The sequence below is a fragment of the Ursus maritimus genome, unplaced genomic scaffold, assembly GCF_017311325.1.
Source record: "Ursus maritimus isolate PB19 unplaced genomic scaffold, ASM1731132v1 scaffold_26, whole genome shotgun sequence".
NCBI lineage: Eukaryota > Metazoa > Chordata > Mammalia > Carnivora > Ursidae > Ursus > Ursus maritimus.
The window spans coordinates 38,793,554-38,813,563 of record NW_024425119.1 but is presented as its reverse complement, the minus strand read 5'-3'; the positions used below and the strand labels follow the sequence as shown (position 1 = coordinate 38,813,563).

At 45.4% G+C, this 20,010-nt stretch overlaps 2 protein-coding genes across 2 annotated transcripts; one reads left to right on the top strand and one right to left on the bottom strand.

Annotated features, from left to right (window-relative positions):
• Nucleotides 1-131: 131 nt before the first annotated feature.
• ZNF641 (zinc finger protein 641) lies at nucleotides 132-13,414 on the top strand. Its single transcript, XM_040642389.1, has 6 exons — nucleotides 132-238; nucleotides 3,233-3,441; nucleotides 3,980-4,071; nucleotides 5,201-5,330; nucleotides 5,950-6,063; nucleotides 6,928-13,414. The coding sequence occupies exons 2-6, from the start codon at nucleotides 3,258-3,260 to the stop codon at nucleotides 7,680-7,682; spliced, it is 1,275 nt and encodes a 424-aa protein (XP_040498323.1). The 5' UTR covers nucleotides 132-238; nucleotides 3,233-3,257; the 3' UTR covers nucleotides 7,683-13,414.
• Nucleotides 13,415-14,979: 1,565 nt separating this feature from the next.
• LOC103675602 (testis-specific H1 histone) lies at nucleotides 14,980-19,739 on the bottom strand (the record flags this gene model as incomplete). The annotated part of the gene is made up of 1 exon (XM_008704723.2): nucleotides 14,980-19,739. A coding segment is annotated over one exon (903 nt), but the record flags the coding sequence as incomplete, so codon positions are not given.
• Nucleotides 19,740-20,010: the final 271 nt, after the last annotated feature.

Here is a 20,010-nt window from a genome sequence, read left to right as displayed (position 1 = left end):
GCCCCCTCCCCCACCCCCACGCCGCCGCCGCCGCCGCCGCCGCCGCCGCCGCCGCCGAGCCCCGGAAGCGGGCGGGGATTTCCTGTGCCCGCCGTGCCCGCCTCGCCCGCGCCCGCCCGGCCGCCGTCTCCGCCCGTCGCTGGCTCCGCGGCCGCCGGCTCCGACGAAGCGGAGGGCGGAGGGGAGGGGCAGGCGGCGCCCAGGAGGGAGGCACGGGCCGCAGGCCAAGCCGACCGGGGTGAGTGGGGCCGGGCCTCAGGGAGTCGCGGCTGGAGGGAGGGACGCCAGGCTTCCCGGGGCGGCGAGTGGGGGCCCAGTCACCCACAGGGCGGGGAGGAGGATCGACGCGGCCTCCGGGTCGCTGCCTTCACCGGGGGGTCGGCCCCACTGACATTCTGTGCCCGCCCCTCGCCCTGGCTTCCCGGTCCCCGGCGTCGCTTGTCAGGCCGCGCGGGTTCCCTCCGCTGTCACTCGCGCACAGGTTACCCCGTGGCTCCTTTCTCTTGACTTGCTCTTGCCCCCGTTCACGGGAAACCTGTTTTCTGACCTCACTTCCCCTGCCCCAGCTCTGCCTCTCTCGGGTTCTCTGAAATCTGACCCTCTCCAGGGGCACTGTGACAAGAAGAAGGGGAGAAGCAACCTTACTCCGGAGCAGACGCCCGTCCCGCCCATGCCCCACCCGGGGCAGAGGGCAGGGTTCTCTGACAGAGCGCGACTCGTCCCTGTGCCCTTGGGCTGCTCCTTTCGCTACACCCTCCTTTCCCTGTCCAACAGCGCCCGCTGCAAAAACTTCCTTCAGCAGGTGCCCAGACCCTCGGATATGTGAGGGAAAGTGGGAAATGGAAGCCCTAGAACCCAGACTCCAGTAGGCCTGGGAAGATCCTGGAGCCAGGAGAAAGCTGGTTAGGGCTGACACCCTTAACTGCCCAGGTGCTGGCTCTGAGAGAGTGCACATCTTAGGAAATGCAGTATGAGGATAAGGACCCACCCCCTTGTTGCTGAGATTTTTGCCAGCACTTCCACAGGTTTTCTGTTAGTGGTCTGGAGAGGCTCACAGCTAGCCCAGGAGGCTCTGCAGAAAAAGGCTTCCCATCAAGCGACTGTGCTGCTGGGAGATGGAGAGATCAGTTTGAGACAGGTGTCCAGGTATTAGCTGTAGGTAAACCCTGAGGGAAGATGTTCAAAGGGAGCTTGAGAAACAAAGAAGACCTCCAGTGAAGAGAGGGCATTAGTGCCTTGTATGTTAAAAATCAGGCAAATACAGGGCTGGAATTCAGAAGAGAGAGCTAAAATGGAAGTTTCCCTTTATTGCTTTATTGGGAATTTTCCTTTCTCATGAGAAGTCTCTGAAAAGGAAACCTCCTAAGCTGGGAATCAGTCCAGGATGCTCCCATGAGGCCCTGAGACTTTTTTGGACTTCTGAGATGAAAGGGTAATTTGTTCCCTTCCTGTGCATTGGGCTTAGGGTTGCCACCTACCTCTTTTGTCAAAGACAAATAGGCAAGAAAATAAACAACTTGACATCTGTCATTACCTGTCCTGGGTTTGTGGGTTCTTGCAAATGTTGTTGAAGGATAGGAGTGAGCCAGGATAGTTAACCAAGGTTCTGACCTGTTTTTGGAAGCCTTTCACTGGCTCTGAATGCTTGAGTACTGAATAATAATCACACACACACACACACACACACACACACACACACACACAAATGTTGCCAAGCAGAAAGGACTCTGTGGAGTCTCATAGACTGTTTCTCTGCCAGAAGTCAGGGAAGCCCTTGTCACAACACATGAGACCTGTTCTGACTCCTAAGATGTCCAGAGAAAAGAAAAGCCCACAACCTGGTCCTGTGCACTACAGGATTATCGTTAAGAGTGTTTTTTTCTAGGGGTGCCTGGATGGCTCAGTTGGTTAAGCATCTGCCTTGGGCTCAAATCATGATCCCAGGGTTCTGGGATGGAGCCCCTGCTCAGCTTCTCCCTCTCCCTCTGCCTGCTTGTGCGCTGGCACGCTCTCTCTCTCTCTCTGTCTCTCTTTCTCTCTTTCTCTCTCCCTCTCTCTCACTCTAAAATAAATAAATAAAATCTGTAAAAAATTTTTTAAAAAGAATATCTTTAACTTAAATCTCTTCTCTTGCAATCAAGAGAATAGATCTATACAGAGCTACAAACCATTTCTCTTTTTTTGTAGCATCATTCATCAGCTTTTTTCCCTAGACAGGAGAAAACTATGTCTGTTGTTTTTAACTTTTCTCCAATGGCCATATTTCCCATCCCTTTCTCCACTTTTGTTTCTTCTGATGAAATATATTCTCTTTTCTTCAAACCCTTCTTTACAACTGAATATATTTTTCTAATGAGAACTGACAGGTTCTTTTCCTATATCTCAGGTTCTTTCTTATGTCTCAACTCACAGGATTATTAATTCACACACTGAGGTCATGTTAGCATCAACTATTTCCCCCGTATCTACTCTGGTTCAAACCCTTTCTCTTCTTTTTTACTTTTCTCAATTAGACATCAACTCCTCACTGACCAACAATTTCTCGTGTCTGTTAGGGTTGCTTTGGAGTTGTATACCTGGTTTCTGAGTTATTGGTCTTTCTACCACATTTATTATGAGTTCTCATTTTCTGCATCAAAGTAACAGGTTATGTCTCTTTTTTGAGGCTTAAGTGAGGTGTCATTTGGTTCAGTCTTATTAGGGAGGGGTGTGTTCCTTACACACACGCATACACCTTTGGCTGAGTCTTCTACCTATAGTAATCATTTCTTTCTGAAATAATAGATGGGATTTGTGGCAGAAAATCTTATATGTGATCATACCCATTTTTGTTGAGTGTAAATCAGTGCATATCCCATCCTACATGTGTCCAGATTGCTTACTTTATTGTATTTTCAGTGGTTGAAATTAAATGAAAGCTTTTGAATTTCCAGGATTGCTTTTTTTTTTTTTAATGAAGTTCTTCCAGCCATCAGGGATATTCTGTTTCTGCTATGAAGTCCCCAAAATAACTGTTAGTGACTTTGCTGTTTAGCACCTGCTCATTTCTGAGTTCCTCCAAGAAGCTTGGCCCAGGCTCAGTTGATTGGAACATACCAAGCTTTTAAAGTTCATCTGCCATCAAGCTCCTCTTATCCAGTTTCATCTTTTTATCCCTGTTCTCCATAACTCCCTTAGGAATATCACCCCTTTCCATTTTTAATGGGCACAGCTGATAATGAATTTGTTCCAGGTCACAATTTGGGTTTGCAGCAAAAATGCTTTCAGAACAGACAGCAGTCTTGGGGACAGGATGGGAGTCAATGAATGTCCAGCTGGATGGAGCAGAGCCTCAGGTGGAAAGGGGAAGCCAAGAAGAGGGACCGTGGAGAACAGCACCAGGGCCACTGGAACACCTGTGCTGTGACCTTGAAGAGGAGCCACAATCCCTTCAGGAGAAGGGTGAGAGCCTGGAGGGTGTATGTGTGTTTGAGTACCATAACCAGTACCAGGACTAGTCCATTCTTTCTGGATTCCTGGACCCTGGTCACAGGAATATAAGGAGTTCCTGGATTCTGTAAACCATAAAACTGGGCTTCTCCCATTTCTTGCATGATCACTCTCTCCACATGCTACAAGTACATGGTTAGTAGTATTGAATGTGGGAGACAAAGAAAGGGACAACAACTCCAATTACTGTTGAGAACACACCCAGTAAGATGTACTTTACTAGAAGAAAATTATATTCAAATGATATAAATTCAAACCACAGCTAGTCTAGTAGAGATGGCTGACATAAAAGCTCTACTAAAAACCACCTAAAACCCTTGCAGAACATTTTGAGTGAAGGTCTCTTCCACTATGTGTATGCATTTGAGTTTTACCAATGGGCATAGATCTGGGAAAATGTGACCCTTAAGCTCCTCTAACCTGGAGCCCAGGCTCTTATCGGGAAAGGGTGGATGGTCCATTTCTAGTGGTTGCTCTCTCTTCTCTCCAGCTCAGTCAGCTCCCTGGGTTCCTGCCATTCCCCAGGAGGGGAGCACTGGAGATTGGGAGATGGCAGCTGCACTTCTTGCGGCAGGATCACAGGTAGGCTGTCTGCTTCCCTTGGCCTCTCCCAGCGTCTCATCATTGCTGCCTTTCTGTAGCCTCAGCATCATCCTAGTGATTTGTTATCTCACATGTTCACTAATGGTATCTTCATCTTACAACTGAACAGATTCTTTCCCTTTCCCAGGGACTTATAATACTCTTGAAAAAATGAGTAGAGGCATGACAAGAAGGGGGAATTCCTAGAGGTTAAGTTGGTTTTAATGGATGGCTGTGCCATCCCTAGAGAGATTTTAAGAACAGTTTATTAATGTCCTTAAAAAAAAATCTGGAAAGATTAAGAAAAGAGGACCTGAAGAAGTTTGGAAGAACATAAAAGAGGCAGGACTGGGTGGATAGTGGAGCATTTATAGAAAAGAAAAGATAGAAAGATGTAAAGAGGGGCAGAGTCAGAGAGAGAAAATAGGTTTATATTCAGAGGGCAATGGAAGACCCATGGAAAGATAATAATAGTAGTAGTAGCTACACTCCCAGAGTGTTTACCATGCTTACGGTTCTCTGAATGCTTTATATATATTAACCCATTTAATCCTGAGAGAAACCCAATTATGCCCATTTTACAGATGAGAAAATAGGGTTGGAAGAGATTAAGGCGCTTGTGTCAGGACAAACTGCTAATAAGTGGCAGAGCTAGGAGTCATTTGGCTCAAGAATCTGGGATCCTAACCACTATACTATGTGGTCTCAAAAGATAAGGATATAGCATGATGGGCGGAGGGCAAGAAAGAATGTTTTATCTATATGATTTTGTGTTGATAGAAAAGGAAAGGTCAAGTGGTGGAAGGAGAGGCTAGTACCCCATTTCTACAATGAAAAGAATACGGCAAGTGAGAAAGACTGGGCAGACACCTGTAGCTAAACAGAGGGAGCAATGGGTTCATCAACTTCCCATGCTCCCTGTGGGAAACTCCTCAAGAGACATTATCCTCACTCACTCACTGACCATACTTTTGCCCCTCTGCTCATTTATCTTTCACCAAAACTATATGCCTTACCCAGGGGCCTCTGGGAAATTCTTTCTCTAGATGCTCTCATGCCCTCTCCTCTACTAAGATCACATTTTCCTTAAGGAACAATTACTAACAGATAATGCTACATTTTGTTTCAGGGCCTGGTGACCATCAAGGATGTGTCATTGTGCTTCTCTCAGGAGGAGTGGCGGAGCCTGGACCCTTCTCAGACAGACTTTTATGGAGAATATGTCATGCAGGAAAACTGTGGGATCGTGGTCTCTCTAAGTAAGCATGATCTTCCCTAGCCACTTTTAAAAGATTATACTCCGGGAGGATGGAACCATCCAGAGCTATTGGATAGTGTCTCTCTAGGGTTCTTTCCTTGGCTGGAAATCTGTCAAAGCTTTCACCAAAGAAAGCATTAGGGCTAATCCAAAGAGAATGGAAATGAGGTATCGTTTCTTTAAAACAACAGCAAAATAATGCTGAATTGTGGAGACGAGAACTTTAGGCTCTTCTTGGTTGGGAATGGGGAGGTTCTTACAAAGCAGAAAGAAGGACATTTAAGTGATAGAACTGAGTCCTTGGAAAATCAGCAAGCCATCTAGGGTAAGATGGGAGTGGGGGTAGGACAGCTGTGGTAGGGCTAATTAAGTGAAGTTAAGGACAGTTGGGCTGGAAGTATTTGAAATTTGAGTGGAAGGGAACAGACACACTAGAGAAGAGAATATGATTTTCTAAAAGAAAGAAGAGGGACTTAACAGAAATGGGTATGGGAGAGAGGCCTGTATCTGGCCTTCTTTTATCTCTAGTTCCAAGGAGTAATCTAGAAACAGCTTTTTTTCAGAAATAGAGAATTACAGTTGAACTCACTGACATCTCTGTTTTCCTTTCCCATGGGCAGGATTTCCAATTCCCAAACTGGACATGCTTTCTCAACTAGAAGGAGGGGAAGAACAATGGGTCCCTGACCCCCAGGACTTGGAGGAGAGGGACATCCTGAGGGTCACATATACAGGTAAGCACCTAGAATAGACTTTCAGCCACTGCTTTCAACCCTCTTGGAGTGTCATCATTACATGTCCATCTAACCCCTTCTCTGCTCAGTGAGTTACAGAGTCAAAAAGTTTATAGATCTTTTTCTTCAAAGGCAAGACAGTGTAGCAGAAAGGTTTAGAAGGCAGGCTCTAGAACCAAACCTTGTGGATTTGAAACCAGGACCACACCTGGGGACCTTGGAAAAGTAATTAACCCGTTTGGGTTCCTCATCGGTAAATTATTGTGAGACTTAAATATGTTAACAGAGTAGAACAGTACCAGGCACATAATAAGCACTCAATAAATGTTTGTTGTTGATGTTATTGTTCAACCTCCCACCCATTGTGGAGATGCTTTCCAGAGTGTCTCTAGTATTGCTGACAGGTGCTCACTTAGCCAGTAAGGATTGCAGCACATTTCTTAACTCTCCCCGTCTATGCTTAGGCAGGAAGATGGAAGTAATTGTAATAAATAAATAAATAAATAAATAAATAAATAAATAAATAACAACAATAGCATAGACCATTTACTAAGTGCTCACTATGTGCAGATATTATACTATCTATCTTATAATTATTCCTATTTTACAGAAGAGGAAATAGAGGCTTACAAAAGTTAAGTGGGAAAGCTGAAATTCAAAATTGGGTAATTTGCCACCTAAGCCGAGGTTTTTAACTTCTACACCTCTTGCGCTATCTTGTACAACCTTAAAGTCTGTTCTCCCAGCCTCTGTGGGGTGAGGTTTAGGCCCTAACAGGAATAAGACAACCTCACCTGTGACTTGGGTCCCGGAGTACTCTCTTGTGACTCCCCTCTTGGGGTTGGTATTTTCCCTTCTCCACAGGAGATGGAAGTGAGCACGAGGGTGATACCCTTGAACTAGAAGCAGAACCTCCCCGAATGTTATCTAGTGTGTCTGAAGATACTGTTCTCTGGAACCCAGAACAGGATGAGAGCTGGGATTCCATGCCCAGGGGCTCCAGAGGAATGCTCCTGGGCCCACCTTTTCTTCAGGAAGATAGCTTCTCAAATCTTCTATGTAGCACAGAGATGGATTCCCTGTTAAGACCACACACATGCCCCCAATGTGGGAAACAGTTTGTGTGGGGCTCCCATCTTGCCAGGCACCAGCAAACACACACTGGGGAGCGGCCCTACAGCTGCCTCAAGTGTGAAAAGAGCTTCGGGCGAAGACATCACCTGATCCGGCACCAGAAAACCCACCTACATGACAAGCCCAGCAGGTGCTCAGAGTGTGGCAAGAATTTCCGATGCAACTCCCATCTGGCCAGCCACCAGAGAGTGCATGCGGAAGGCAAATCCTGCAAGGGCCAAGAGGTTGGAGAGAGCCCAGGGGCTAGGAAACGGCAGCGTGCCCCACCAGTGCCAAAGTGCCATGTGTGCACTGAGTGTGGGAAGAGCTTTGGCCGACGGCACCACCTGGTGAGACACTGGCTGACCCATACTGGGGAGAAACCCTTCCAGTGCCCTCGCTGTGAAAAGAGCTTTGGCCGTAAACATCACCTGGACAGGCACCTGCTGACCCACCAGGGACAAAGTCCCCGGAGCAGCTGGGACAGAGGGACATCTGTCTTTTGAAATCTGTTTCTGCTGCAGTTGTAGTCACGTCTATCAGCAGCTGGTGCTACCAGGAGCCTCTACCAGAACTGCCCCTCTCCTGCACCCCAGTGGCCAGAATCATGAGCCCTGGCTCCATCCCTAGAAAGATGAGGTTCTAACATTGGCCAGACATTTCTCACCAGTTCCGTGAGATACCACATAAAATGGAGTTCTTTGGGCAAAACTTTTAGGAAACAGTGCTTACTGCATGGACTGATATTCAGCCCTAGCCCATCTCAAGGGTACCACTTGAGAATCAGCAGTTTATGGCTGAGGTCCATTCTAAGTGGTTGGAGCCTGTGCCATACCAGTTAAATATTTGAGGAACACCTTTTTATACAACTATTATATCCTCTCTGTATATAGAGAGAAAGACCATATTAGCATATTGAAGACTCTGAGAACTTATGCGTACAGAGAATTGTTAAGCCTCTTTTAATGCAGTGTTTCCTAAATGTATTTGACCTCAGTATCCTTTCTATCTCACATCCCACAGAACTGGTGACTCCATGAAACACACTGGCGAACCCTGGGTTAGAGAGTAATGTGGAAACAGGAAAGAGATAGTGATCAGGCACCCAGAGTCCCCTTTTTTTATCCAAATGAAAGCTGAGGGGCAGACCTCATTCCTGTGTGGGTCCATCACCCTTACCCTGATCATCCAAATATACATCCACACCTCTTAACCCCCACTTACAGAAAAATGGAAACAAAAACCTTTTCACCCTCTTATTTTGACTCCCTTCCTTCACCTCATACATATATCCAGCTGAGAGATCACGCTACAATGCTAAGAGATGGACTTATACCCCCCAAGGAACCCAAGCCCACACAAGAAGAAAAAACTTTATCCCCTTGAACAGACCCCTCTCCTCTTGACTGTGTCTTTTTGTGTCTATGTGTATCTGTGTGCAGGGTCTTTGAAGAGAGCATGCAAAGTGCAAACTGTACAAGCTAGATTTTCTAGGGGCTGTTTTCTGGGGGTGAGGGTAGTAGGGATTGTATGGGATTTTTTGTTTTGTTTCAAGATAGGAAGTAAACTGAGCGATTAAGGGAGCCCTCATGGAAGGGGTTAAGTGATGGGTTAAGTTGTGAGAGTTCAGGTATAAAGCCTTCCCTGGTATTACCGAGATCAAGACAACTGTGGATATATATATATATCTAGGTCTGAATCTCTGGGCCACAGATTCTTTTTGCCTGGAAGGAGAGAGAAAGACACATCCTCAGTAAGGTGAGCTGTTTCTTGTTGATTTCAAGTAAGGTGCATATAGAAGCTTTGTGCTGAGTGGGTTTCTTTGTCTTGTTTTAGTGCTGGGAAATTAGGGCAGGAATCAGTGCTTGCAGGTTGTTGTCATCACTCTTATTTGACCTTGATTGCCTCATCAAGGAGACAGTTTTTGTTGAGGATCTCATTCTCCCAGAAACAGAACTTTAGGGAAAATGGCTATGGTTTAGCTTTTCAGCTGATGGGGTGGGGGGAGGAGCTGTAGTGCATTGGTTTTTCTTCCCAATTCTGGGAAGCTATCCACACTAAGGCTCTTAACTCCACGACTTGCATAATTATTCTAGCATCTGTTGGTTGATGAGTTGCTCATTGTTTTGCTTTATTGATAATGTGTTAATACCAATCTTATAATTTAAAAATAATCTTGTATGTAAGAGCAGTTTGGGGTTAGGAAGAGAAAGGAGCAAAGCAGATGAAAGTGGGATAATTTCTCTTTAATGCTTAGATTCTGGTTTTTCCTTAACACATTTATTTCTCAACCACAATTGATGTAATTAACCAGAGAGGCAAGAGGAAGTAAGCTGCAACAATCTAGTTTAGTGATTGTCCCCCATTTGCTTAGGAAAAACTGGGTGAATCACAGCTCCTCAGAATTCTGGACCCAAATGGAGCTGAAAATAGGATCATTTTGTTGACTGGGTTTCTTAGAGTGGATATGACTTGAGCAACGCAGCCCCCACCTCCATTCCGCCACTCAGAACAGCCTTCCTTCTTTGCCTGGAATGCACTTCTCTTGCTTATGTTCTTACAAATAGAGCAAAATGGCCAGCCCTTTGTAAGGTCCTCAGAGACAGAAGCATTTTAGAATTAGTATTAGGAGATACCCCAGGGTATAAGAGAGTATTGGATTCCAGTGGTAAAACCGGACTATGCCATTTCTTTTACCCTCTCACTATGCCTCATTCATTAATACAGATCAGCTCTATGTAAGCAATGGTTCAGAACCTGTTTTAAGACCACAGACCCTTATGAGACTCTGATAAAAACCAGAAACTCACTTTTGAGAAAAACAGACATTAGCAATTTACTCTGTTTTATATACACATTTAGCAGGTTCAGAGCCCATCCATGGAGTCACTAAACTGGGGTCATAGGGAGTTGCCCTGACCCAATACGGTCATTTATATATTTGTGTCAAAAATTACAAGGCAAGGATCACTAAATATTTTAAGGACTAAGATATCAGAGGCAACAGGGTATAAAGACAGAGTCTAGTCTTTAATGACTAGAAGAGTATTACTGACATTCTATTCTATGTTTTGTTTTGTTTTTTAAAAAGATGACATGCTGACAAATGGAGCTCCTCACAAACCTTGTTTTAAAGACTGATGGGAGGTGACTCTGTACTATCAGATTACACATCTTAATAACCAAATGTTAACCTCCAGCAGTTGATCTGTTAGTAATTGTAAGGATAGCAAGTGAAGCCCCCAAAGTGTGGGTGCAGTCATAGCACACAAATGAAAGGCATGATGGAGTCTAAGAGCTTTCTGCAGAAAGGACATCCCTTTAGGTCATTTCTGGTATACCACTGTCTTCTCTACCTCGGTCCAACACCACTTCTCTTGGACGAAAAATAAAATAAGCAGCAGCCATCAGATGGGTGAATAGATTTGAATGATTTTTCCCACAGGGAATCAGCTTCAAACTCCCATCTTTCTCCTAACTGGCTTTGCCATGTGTCCACCCTATCCCCTTTAAATAAAAAAAACCTGTCTCTGTGTTCTCTCTGGGCAAATGTAAAATGGGGAAATCCATCTTTAGGAACCTGTCACCTTTTCCTACTGTGGTGCCTCTACCCTGTTCAGGGCCCAAATATCCTCCCCTTTGCACCCCATCAAAGTATGTCTGCAAAGAATCTCTTACACTGGAGAATATAACTCAAAGTGTTAGCTTTTCCCGGAGTTATTTACATTTTAAGCCTTAACACTGATGTGCAAGTGGAAGGCAAAAGTCTTCCCTTGTCAAAGTGATGCTATGCCTTCAGGGAGCTGAAGGGGTGATAATTTGTGACAAAATCCTTTCCTTTCCTGCACTCCTGCACTCAAACCACTGTTTCCTTAGTTCCATCAAGGGCAAGGTGAGTCCTGACTCAGAACCAGAGATGCCAGAAGACATGTTCTTTCCATCTCTGTTCAGATGAGTGCACTGGGCGGAGATGAGTGGGGCTGGGCAGTAACAGAAAGGTGAAATCTATTCCCTTAGACCCCTTAGAAATCCTGACCCGGCAAAATTTCCTTCTATTCCCTGGAGTGCTATATTAGGTCTTGGGTCTCAAAATGTGGTCTCTGAATCAGCGGCATCAACATCATGTGGGAACTTGTTTTAGAAATGCAAATTCTCAGGCTCCACCCCAGACAAATTGAATCAGAACTCTGGGAGTGGAGCCCAGCAATCAGTCTTCACCGCCTCCCAGAATATCTGATGTATGCTAAAGTTTGAGAATCATTGGCCAGGAGATTCAAATTTCACTTCAGTCGGTGGTACCTCACCTTCAAATGAGGAGAGAGGGGAATCTTTACACCCTGTTGTCAGATTTATTTTCTGCAATCCCTCAAGGCTAGTTTCTCCTCAGTTCTGGTTTAATTGAGTCCTCACCCTTAAATCAGTGAAAGGACTGGGTTAGTCAACAATTTTAGAACCTGTGGTGGGGCCACTACCAAACTGTTGTGACTGACTGGGGCTAGAGGTTCTACAATGGACACTGAGGGTTCATGGGTCCGGAAATCTGAAAGGACAAAAAGGAGCAGACACCTCAAAGAAGGGAAATCCAATGTAAAACTGAAAAACCAGCATCCAAAGAAATGCTCCTCCTTTGCTGGTTACCTGGTCCTTCTCCTGGCCTAATAAGTTGGCCTGGAGGCATGCAAGGTGAACATTTAGCTCAGGATAGAGAGTAAGGCCAGCCCTCCCAAGCCCTTAAGGAAGTTTTCCAACCTCACAATTGCATTGGAGATCAATGAGGTACCATGCAAGGGATTCCAAACCACGATTTGGCCTACCCTGGCGGCAAGGACAACGGAACCATCGGAGAGCCCCCAGGACACAAGAAAGAACCAGGCTCATTTCGTAATATGTGACACAGGCGAGATTTGAACCCAGACTCTACCAGGTAGAGTTGTAATCAATTAAGCCATGGCACCTATGTCAAAAATACATTTCCTGCTTTGAAGACGCTGTCCAATTTAGGCTATAGGAAGGGACCTGTCTTGTAGGCCCTGGTCCCATTACCTCCTCTAGCTCCTCTCCTAACCAAACCCACAAGGACAGACTGAACTGACCATTGCAAACCCACCACCCCTGTGGGGCTCTCCCAAGATCAAAAGGTTGGATTCTGGGGAGGTGATCAGCCCCTCTCCCCAAGATGGAGACACTTGGCTATAGTTTTCTTCAACTCCAGGCCTCAGGGTCTCTCTCTCTTGCCTTTCCAGTCACTGCCTCCATTTTCCCAATAAATGGAGCTCCTTCTCTACTCTTCGCTCCCACTGCTCTTTTTCTGTTGGTTTGGTTTGGGGTTTTTTTGTTGTTTGTTTTGCCAGGGGAATGCCTCACCTTCCCAAGGGTATTTGTTCTTCTACTCCCTGTCCTTCTCTTTCCATCATAGTTAACTGTCTTCAAACTTCTAGCCAATTCCTTTCCATCAAGAGCCCCCCCATCCCTCTGCCTGTTGTCCAGTTTGTCAGCTTTAAGCCTATGAAGCAGGGTCAATTACTCATACTTCCCACTTTCTTCTCTCAAATCCTTGGCTTGGCTCTAGCAGCTCAGCTGCCATCTCACCACCCTGCATCACTTTCTCTCCCTCTCTCTCTCTCTCTCTCTCTCTCTCTCTCTCTTTCTCTCTCCTTCTCTCCCTCTCTCCCTCTCTCTCCCTTCCTCACATATCCTAACCTGCCAAGGGGTGTCTACACTGCCAAGTCCAGGCCCTGTACTCCATCCCCTGCAGGCTCTTTTTCCCTTGATGTAGCTTCCAAAGCGGATTTCTACTTTTTGCTATTTTGATTCACTCAGTCCCTTCCTGTCTCTTGTGGTTTCTGAGAATCAGTCTCAAGTCTACAAGCCATTTTTGGCCAGCTTACTATGTGCCAGGCACTGGCTGTTCCAGGCCTGGGAGATCAAGTGTGACCACAGTCCCTGTACTCAACATGTTCCTCAGCCGAGCCCTTCCCTGACACCACTTTCCTGCCATGCCTCACAATACTGTCACCATGGCACCCTCATACAGGAAGCTTTGGAGGTGTATGCCCACTTGCTGTCCAGCCCAACTGCTCTGTGCCTGCCAGATTTCTAGCTGTTGTCTGACTTGGTTCCCTCTGATGGACTGTGAATTTCCCATGGGTTACCCACTAGGGACCTTTGTCTGTAACCTTAGGGTCTCTAATATGTTCCTGTGGTCCCTGTCAGTTGAATAAAGGTCGTATTGGCTGTATCACTGATTTCCTTTCTCAGTCCTCACCTCTCCTCTTTCCTCCATTCTCAGCTCTTTGGTGATCAAAAGGCTGTAACAGAGTGGGGACACCAGACAGGTCTGGGGGGAGTTACACAGCTATGCATGAGTCCCTTCACTGCCCCTCTCAAAAAACCTTGAGATGCCACAAGTTAGGCCTCCCCATTTCCCTCTTGGTGTCCTGGCTTCCAGATGTCCCTCCCCAGTTAGCTGGTCTTAACCCAACCTGGAGATCAGGGAAGCGGAGTGCTGAGCAGGACTGGGCCCAAGGTTAGGCAGGTAAGGGCCTTGGGAGCAAATTTAAGGAGGCCCTCCATCTCGGGGTCATTCAAGTGCTGACCCTGCTCTTGGGAGTTCCTTAGAGTGGAAAGCCAAGTCCAGGGACTGAGGTGACGGTGATGACTGTGACTTGACCCCCTAGGCAAATTTACAATAATCATAGATGTGGGGGGAGCCACAGGAGGCACACACAGATGGGGTTGGGCAGGAGCTGGGTCCACCAGACATACTCACCTTTGTGGGTAAAGAGGATGGGCATATAGCAGAGGGTATCAGAAGAATAAGGTAAGAGAAAAAAAAAATAGCGTGGGCGAAAACATGGGAAGCTGGCGTGGAAACTGCCGGCCTCCATTCCACTGACACAGCCTCCCACCTGTGGAGCTTCATGGGGTGTGGGGAAGAGGCCTTGAGTGCAACCCAAAGTCTTTGCTCTTCCTCCATGGGCGATGCCCTAATGGAGCTTTGAGCCTACTGTTCAGGGGATGATCCAGCTCTACAGCTCCCTGAGCACCAACCAGCCTATTCTGGCACCTATCTCGGTGCTTCGGATTTCCCTGTTTTCTCGTGTTCACTCTTACTTCCCTCAGTCACCTGGAGTAATACTCTTGCCAAGTCTGGTCTTTCTCCTAACCAAAAAGGGGGAGGAGTAACACAGCTGTGTTCTCTCTCTTTTTTATTTTTATTTTTTTCTTTATCAGTTAATTAACATACAGTGTATTATTAGTTTCAGAGGTAGAGGTCAGTTATTCATCAGTTGCATACAACACCCAGTGCTCATTACATCACATACCCTCCCTAATGTCCATCACCCAGTTCCCCCATCCGCTCACCCCACTCTCCTCCAGTAACTCTGTTTGTTTCCTATGATTAAGAGTCTCTTATGGTTGGTTTCCCTCTCTGATTTTGTCTTATTCTTTCCTCTCTTCCCCTATGATCCTCTGTTTGTTTCTTAAATTCCATGTGAGTAGATCACATGATAATTGTCTTATCTGATTGACTTGTTTCTCTTAGCATAATACTCTCTAGTTCCATCCACATCGTTGCAAATGGCAAGATTTCATTTTTTTGATGGCTGAGTAGTATTCCAGTGTGTGTGTGTGTTTGTGTGTGTGTGTGTGTGTGTACCACATCTTTTTTATCCATTCATCTGTTGATGGACATCTGGGCTCTTTCTACAGTTTGGCTATTGTGGACATTGCTGCTATAAGCATTGGGGTGCAGGTGCCCCTTTGGATCACTGCATTTGTATCTTTGGGGTAAATACCCAGCAGTGCAATTGCTGGGTTGTAGGGTAGCTCTATTTTCAACTTTTTGAGGAACCCCCATACTGTTTTCCGGAGTGGCTACACCAGCTTGCATTCCCACCACCCCCGTTCTCTCTGCTATCTCCAGTGGAGTCTATTGAAATCCTGACTTCCTCTCCTTGCTCCCTTCTATCAGTGCCTTTCCCAGCCCCATCCAGTGCTTCAGGCTGACATCCCCTCAGTCTTTAGTTCCTCTCTTCCAAATCCTTTGGCTTTTTTTCTTTTTAAAGCTCCTTTTCTGACATGGTGCCCCTATATTTATTCCCAGAATGTCTTCCTGTCCTTGCTAGGCATTTAGGTTGTGGCTGGAGTGATCTCCAGCCCAACCTCATAGCCATATCATCACAGAGCTCCCCAGAGGAGGGGGGACAGGAGAGAGCTACTGCTTTGAGATCACTGACAAATGGAGATATTTGCATGCTCAGAAAACACACCCTGCAATGTGTTTGAAACGCCCTCCCCCACAAGAAACCTCAAACTTTTAAACACTCACTGTAGAAATGAATTCTAACTCCTGACCTTTACCTACATAGAAAAGATGTCTCAGAGAGTTACTGAGTGGATGACGAGGCCCCCTTCGGCATGGATAACTGTAGACAAGAAGGCACTGGAATTCACAGTCAAAAGTCAATTTCTAAAGTGCACATTTTCCAAACATTAGCTTTTTCACTTAAGATCGAAGAGACTGAGAGGTGAAAATGAAATGAAATAAAGCACGCTTTAAGAAAAGCAAAAGTACAAACCACCTTATAAATGAAAAAGCTGTAACTGACAATTGCATGGAATTTTTTACCTTATTTTTGAACAAGTTACAATTTACATTGATTCTGAAAACAAATACAAAAAAGGAGATAGTAAAAGAGTCTTATTTCTATGTACCCTCTACAATTCCCATCACCTTCCCCTCCCAGTAGAGAACCAGTTAGGTTTTTTGTGTATATCTCTCCAGAATTTTATATAATTACAAAGAGGTATATTTTCCTTCATTTTACACAAAAGGTTGTATGGTATACTTAATGTCACCTAATATATCTTTGGGTGCTTGTCGTAATAATACGTAGAGAATTTTTTTTTTTTTTTTTTTTTTTTTTTTACAGCTGAGTGCAGTTTCACTGTATGGAAGCTTCAGTTTAACCAGTCCCCTAGTAACATTTAGATTATTTCCTTTTCTGTTTTGTTACTGCAGTGCTGCACTGAATACCTTGGACAGAAGTGTTTTCACAAATGCATTTACATCTAAAAGATAAAGTGGTTCTGCTGGGTCAAAGGATATTTGCATTTGTAATTATGAAAGACAGATTCCTTCCATTTACGCTCTCACTAGCACTGTGTGTGAGTGCCTGATCTCCCACAGCCTCACCAATAGAGTAATCTTTGAATTGATTAAAAAAATGTTATCTTATTGTTTTAATGTGCATCTCCCTTATGAGTAAAATTGTACCTTTTTCATATTTTTAAAGGCCATTTGTATTTCTGTTAACTGTTTATCAACAACCACAGAATATCTGATGCTAGAGGGCATCTAAACTTTATTACAACTCGAAAGTCCAACAATCTTCTGATCATCATCACACGAAGCACTTGAGGTAAAAGGAAGCAAAGAATTGAGGTCAGGGATGTTCCATTTGCTCTGGCTAAAGTTAAATACCCAAATATGACACTAGAATGTGAGCAGTGAAAAGTGGGGATTATGCTTTATCCATCTTCATTCAGCAAAGTGCCCAGAATTTTGCAGGCATTTAGTCATTAGTGAATACTTGGGATGAGATTAACTATTCTTGGGAATTCCTTTCACAGAAGTACCCATAGCATTATGATCTAGACGATGTGGATAGCTTGCCAATGAGCTAAAGTCATTTCTTGTATTTCACTGGAGCATAGCCACCCTAAAATTTACCAATGAAAAATAATCTGAAGTGAACAGTTAGCTATATACGGTCAGGGTCTGACACTTAATAAATCTGCCAAATTTACTGACTGAATTAATGGAAGTTTGCTTAAATGAAGAAATCATCACAATACAAATAGAACTGTGATGATTCTTAGGAAAGCTAGAAAAATTTTTGCCAGTGTCCTTCCCATCCCATCTTAGGAGAAAAGGCTTCTAGTTCTAGGAAATCTGATTCTTTAGGTAAAAACCTCCCAGGACTATAAAGGGGCAATACATCTGGCTATCATAAAGACCTCTGATTAACTTTGTTCTAATTGTGCTCAATAGACAATATTTCCCACTACCTTTTTTCAGATGGCTCCCTATTCTCTTACTCTGCTTCATTCTGCTACTCACAGACAATTCAAGTGCACAGTGAACCTAATTTCAGCAGGGGGAAGTTTCGAAGTTCAGATCATCTATAGATGAGATGCATGGCTAGCATTTTGCTAGTAGTTTTGCATAGGTTTAAAGCAGTGATTCTCATTCCTGCCTCCCATCATTCCTTCCTTTCTGTGTCTGTGTAAATACATGTACCCTGTTCCCCTTTGTAGAAGATATCAGACTCTTGGGAAAAGCTTGGTCAGGTACACTGAAAAAGCTCCCCAGGTTGACCAACACATTCCCACCTCCCACCATCAGTCTCACCTCTTTACAAGAATGAAAAGCACCTTCCCAGTCCTTCCCTTTTCCCTACTCCTTTGGCTTCAGCTGGAAACAGCAAGTCATTTCCCTGAACCAGCTACTCTGATGTTTTTACTTCCCTAGGAACCATTTCTGTGTCCTGTCATGACCTATAGCACGAGAACTATTCCCATGCTGTTCTTAATCTCTGCATTCAGAACTAAAAGAAATCATACATTTACTCTATATTTGATATATGGTGCTCAATACATGTTTTTTAAGAAAAGCAAAAGACCTACCTATTCATTAGTTAGCCTTCCCGTCTCCTTATATTTCTGATATGCATTCTATAAATCTTAATAATTTCCTCTCTAGGAGTTAGTATTTTCCCAGTTGAAAATTCCCTCACTGCATTTGGTCAAACAAAGCCTATGTCATGATATTTTAAGTCCTTCTTGTTTTACTAACACTTAAAATCACCTAAAACCATCCTAGCCCTATCCCAACCTTTTCTTGCAGAGAAGGAAACCAAGACTATAAACAGTTAAGTAACAACTCAGCCAAGGTCAGAGTGGCAGAACTTTGACTAGAATCCTGGTCTCATTAAGTAGTGCTCCAGTATAGTTTCCTGCTATAGCACATTATCACATCATCACAAGCCCTGTGCTAGATGCTTTCACACACTCTCATTTAACTGAAGCTTGACATCATAGGAATGTTTTCCAGTTAAAATATTATTATATATATTATATTATTATCAAGTCTTGCGAAAACCACAGACCCATTACAATCAACTTTGGGAGAAGGGCCTTTTTCCTAAAGGGAATTTCAGTTAAGAACACTTTGGATCAGTGGGACCACTTAACTTAAAGTTGTCTACTCTCCCACTTTTCTCTTTACATGCCCTTTTCCCCAAAACTCAATTTGGATTTGATTGGGTATCTAACGTTAATTCAACACTTCTGTCTAATCCTCCCAAGTTGCCGCACTGCTTCTGTTTTCTTTTTTCCTTCTGAAAGGCATTGTCCTGGGGCCTGAAGCAGGAACAGAATCTCAACATCTTTTTGACTCTTTATCCCATATGCCCCTGCTATAGGTCTCCCCTCAACCCACCCTTACCCTTCCAGGTGCGGCAAAGAGGAAACGGACACAATGTAGTGGAAAGGTCTTGTATATACTTTTGTCCACTTCAGCGTGTGAGAGCTGCTCTCATTTGAGCCTATGGGGAAAGGCATCTGTGCCTGGAGGAAGGGAAATTGCTCCCACACTACGGATGCCTGGCTGCATTCCGAAGACTTTCCGATTTAGTGGAAGTCTTTGTGCGAGCAGCCCTTGGGTCATGAATCTTCCCCTGACTGCTAGAATTTCGGTCAGTTTTAACCAAGGCTGTCTTCTGGATGGTGCGTTTTACTGGCTTCACCAGGTCCTGCTTCTTCTCTTCCCTGGGCTTCAGGCCTGGCCTCTTCTTCTCCTCTCGGGTCCTAGGCCTGATGTCTTCCTTCATGGTCCGTCCTCTCCCCTCGTCCATCACCTTGGCCCTCACTTCCTCCCTGGCTCTGGAACGCACCGAGTCCTTGGCTCTTGGCCTTATCTTCCTCACCCTTGTGTTTGCCTTTGTGCTGCGTCTCCATACTTCCCTGGCCTTCTTGGCCGCCCTGCGATGCGTGCAGCGCCTCCGTGGGCTCCGCAGCCCAGGAAGGGCCCTCTTCGAAGAGCGCACGCCCTCCTCCAACCTCGGGCGTCCTGGCTTTCTCTTCGGCTTCGGAATCTTCCAGATCCTGAAGTAGCCAGAGGCATCGCTGCCGCTAACCCGGAGAAGCGTGCCCTTAACATCAGACCTGGGTGCTTCGCCCGAGTGGCGGCAGCCCTTCCTGCGCACTTCGTAGCCAGCATTTCCAAGCTCCTTCTTGAGAGTGGCAAGAGTCAGCCCTTTGTGCACAGTGATGGCTCGGAGCAACAGCTGGGACACTTTGAGCACCGAGCGCGGGCCCCGCCTCGGTGGTGCCATAAGGGCTTTTTCCGTGGCCTGCTGGGTTTTAACTTCAGTGCCTTTGGATTCACCAGTGGGCCCAGCCACTTCAGCCATGGCCCCGCTCCCGCTTCTGCGGGGCCACTGCTTTGGGCCTCCCCCACCAAGGTGTGAGCTTAAGCTGAGGCTGGCTGGACCACGTCACAATGGTAGGCCCCGCCTAGACTTTCAGGTCCTAGTTGGGGAGCTGCCAGATCCCACCCAGGTAGGTGGTCCAATCAGACTCTACTTCCTCCTAGGTCTAAACCAATCCCGATGTCGGCTCCTGTGCACCCCTAAGAATCACCTTTATAATCTCCGGGGTTTGTTCCCTGTCCTTATAATGCTTCCACTTCTCATTGACCTTGATCTCAACCACTTTCTGAAGTTCACTATTTTTCTGTGGTCCTCAACACCATCTCCCCACATGTCC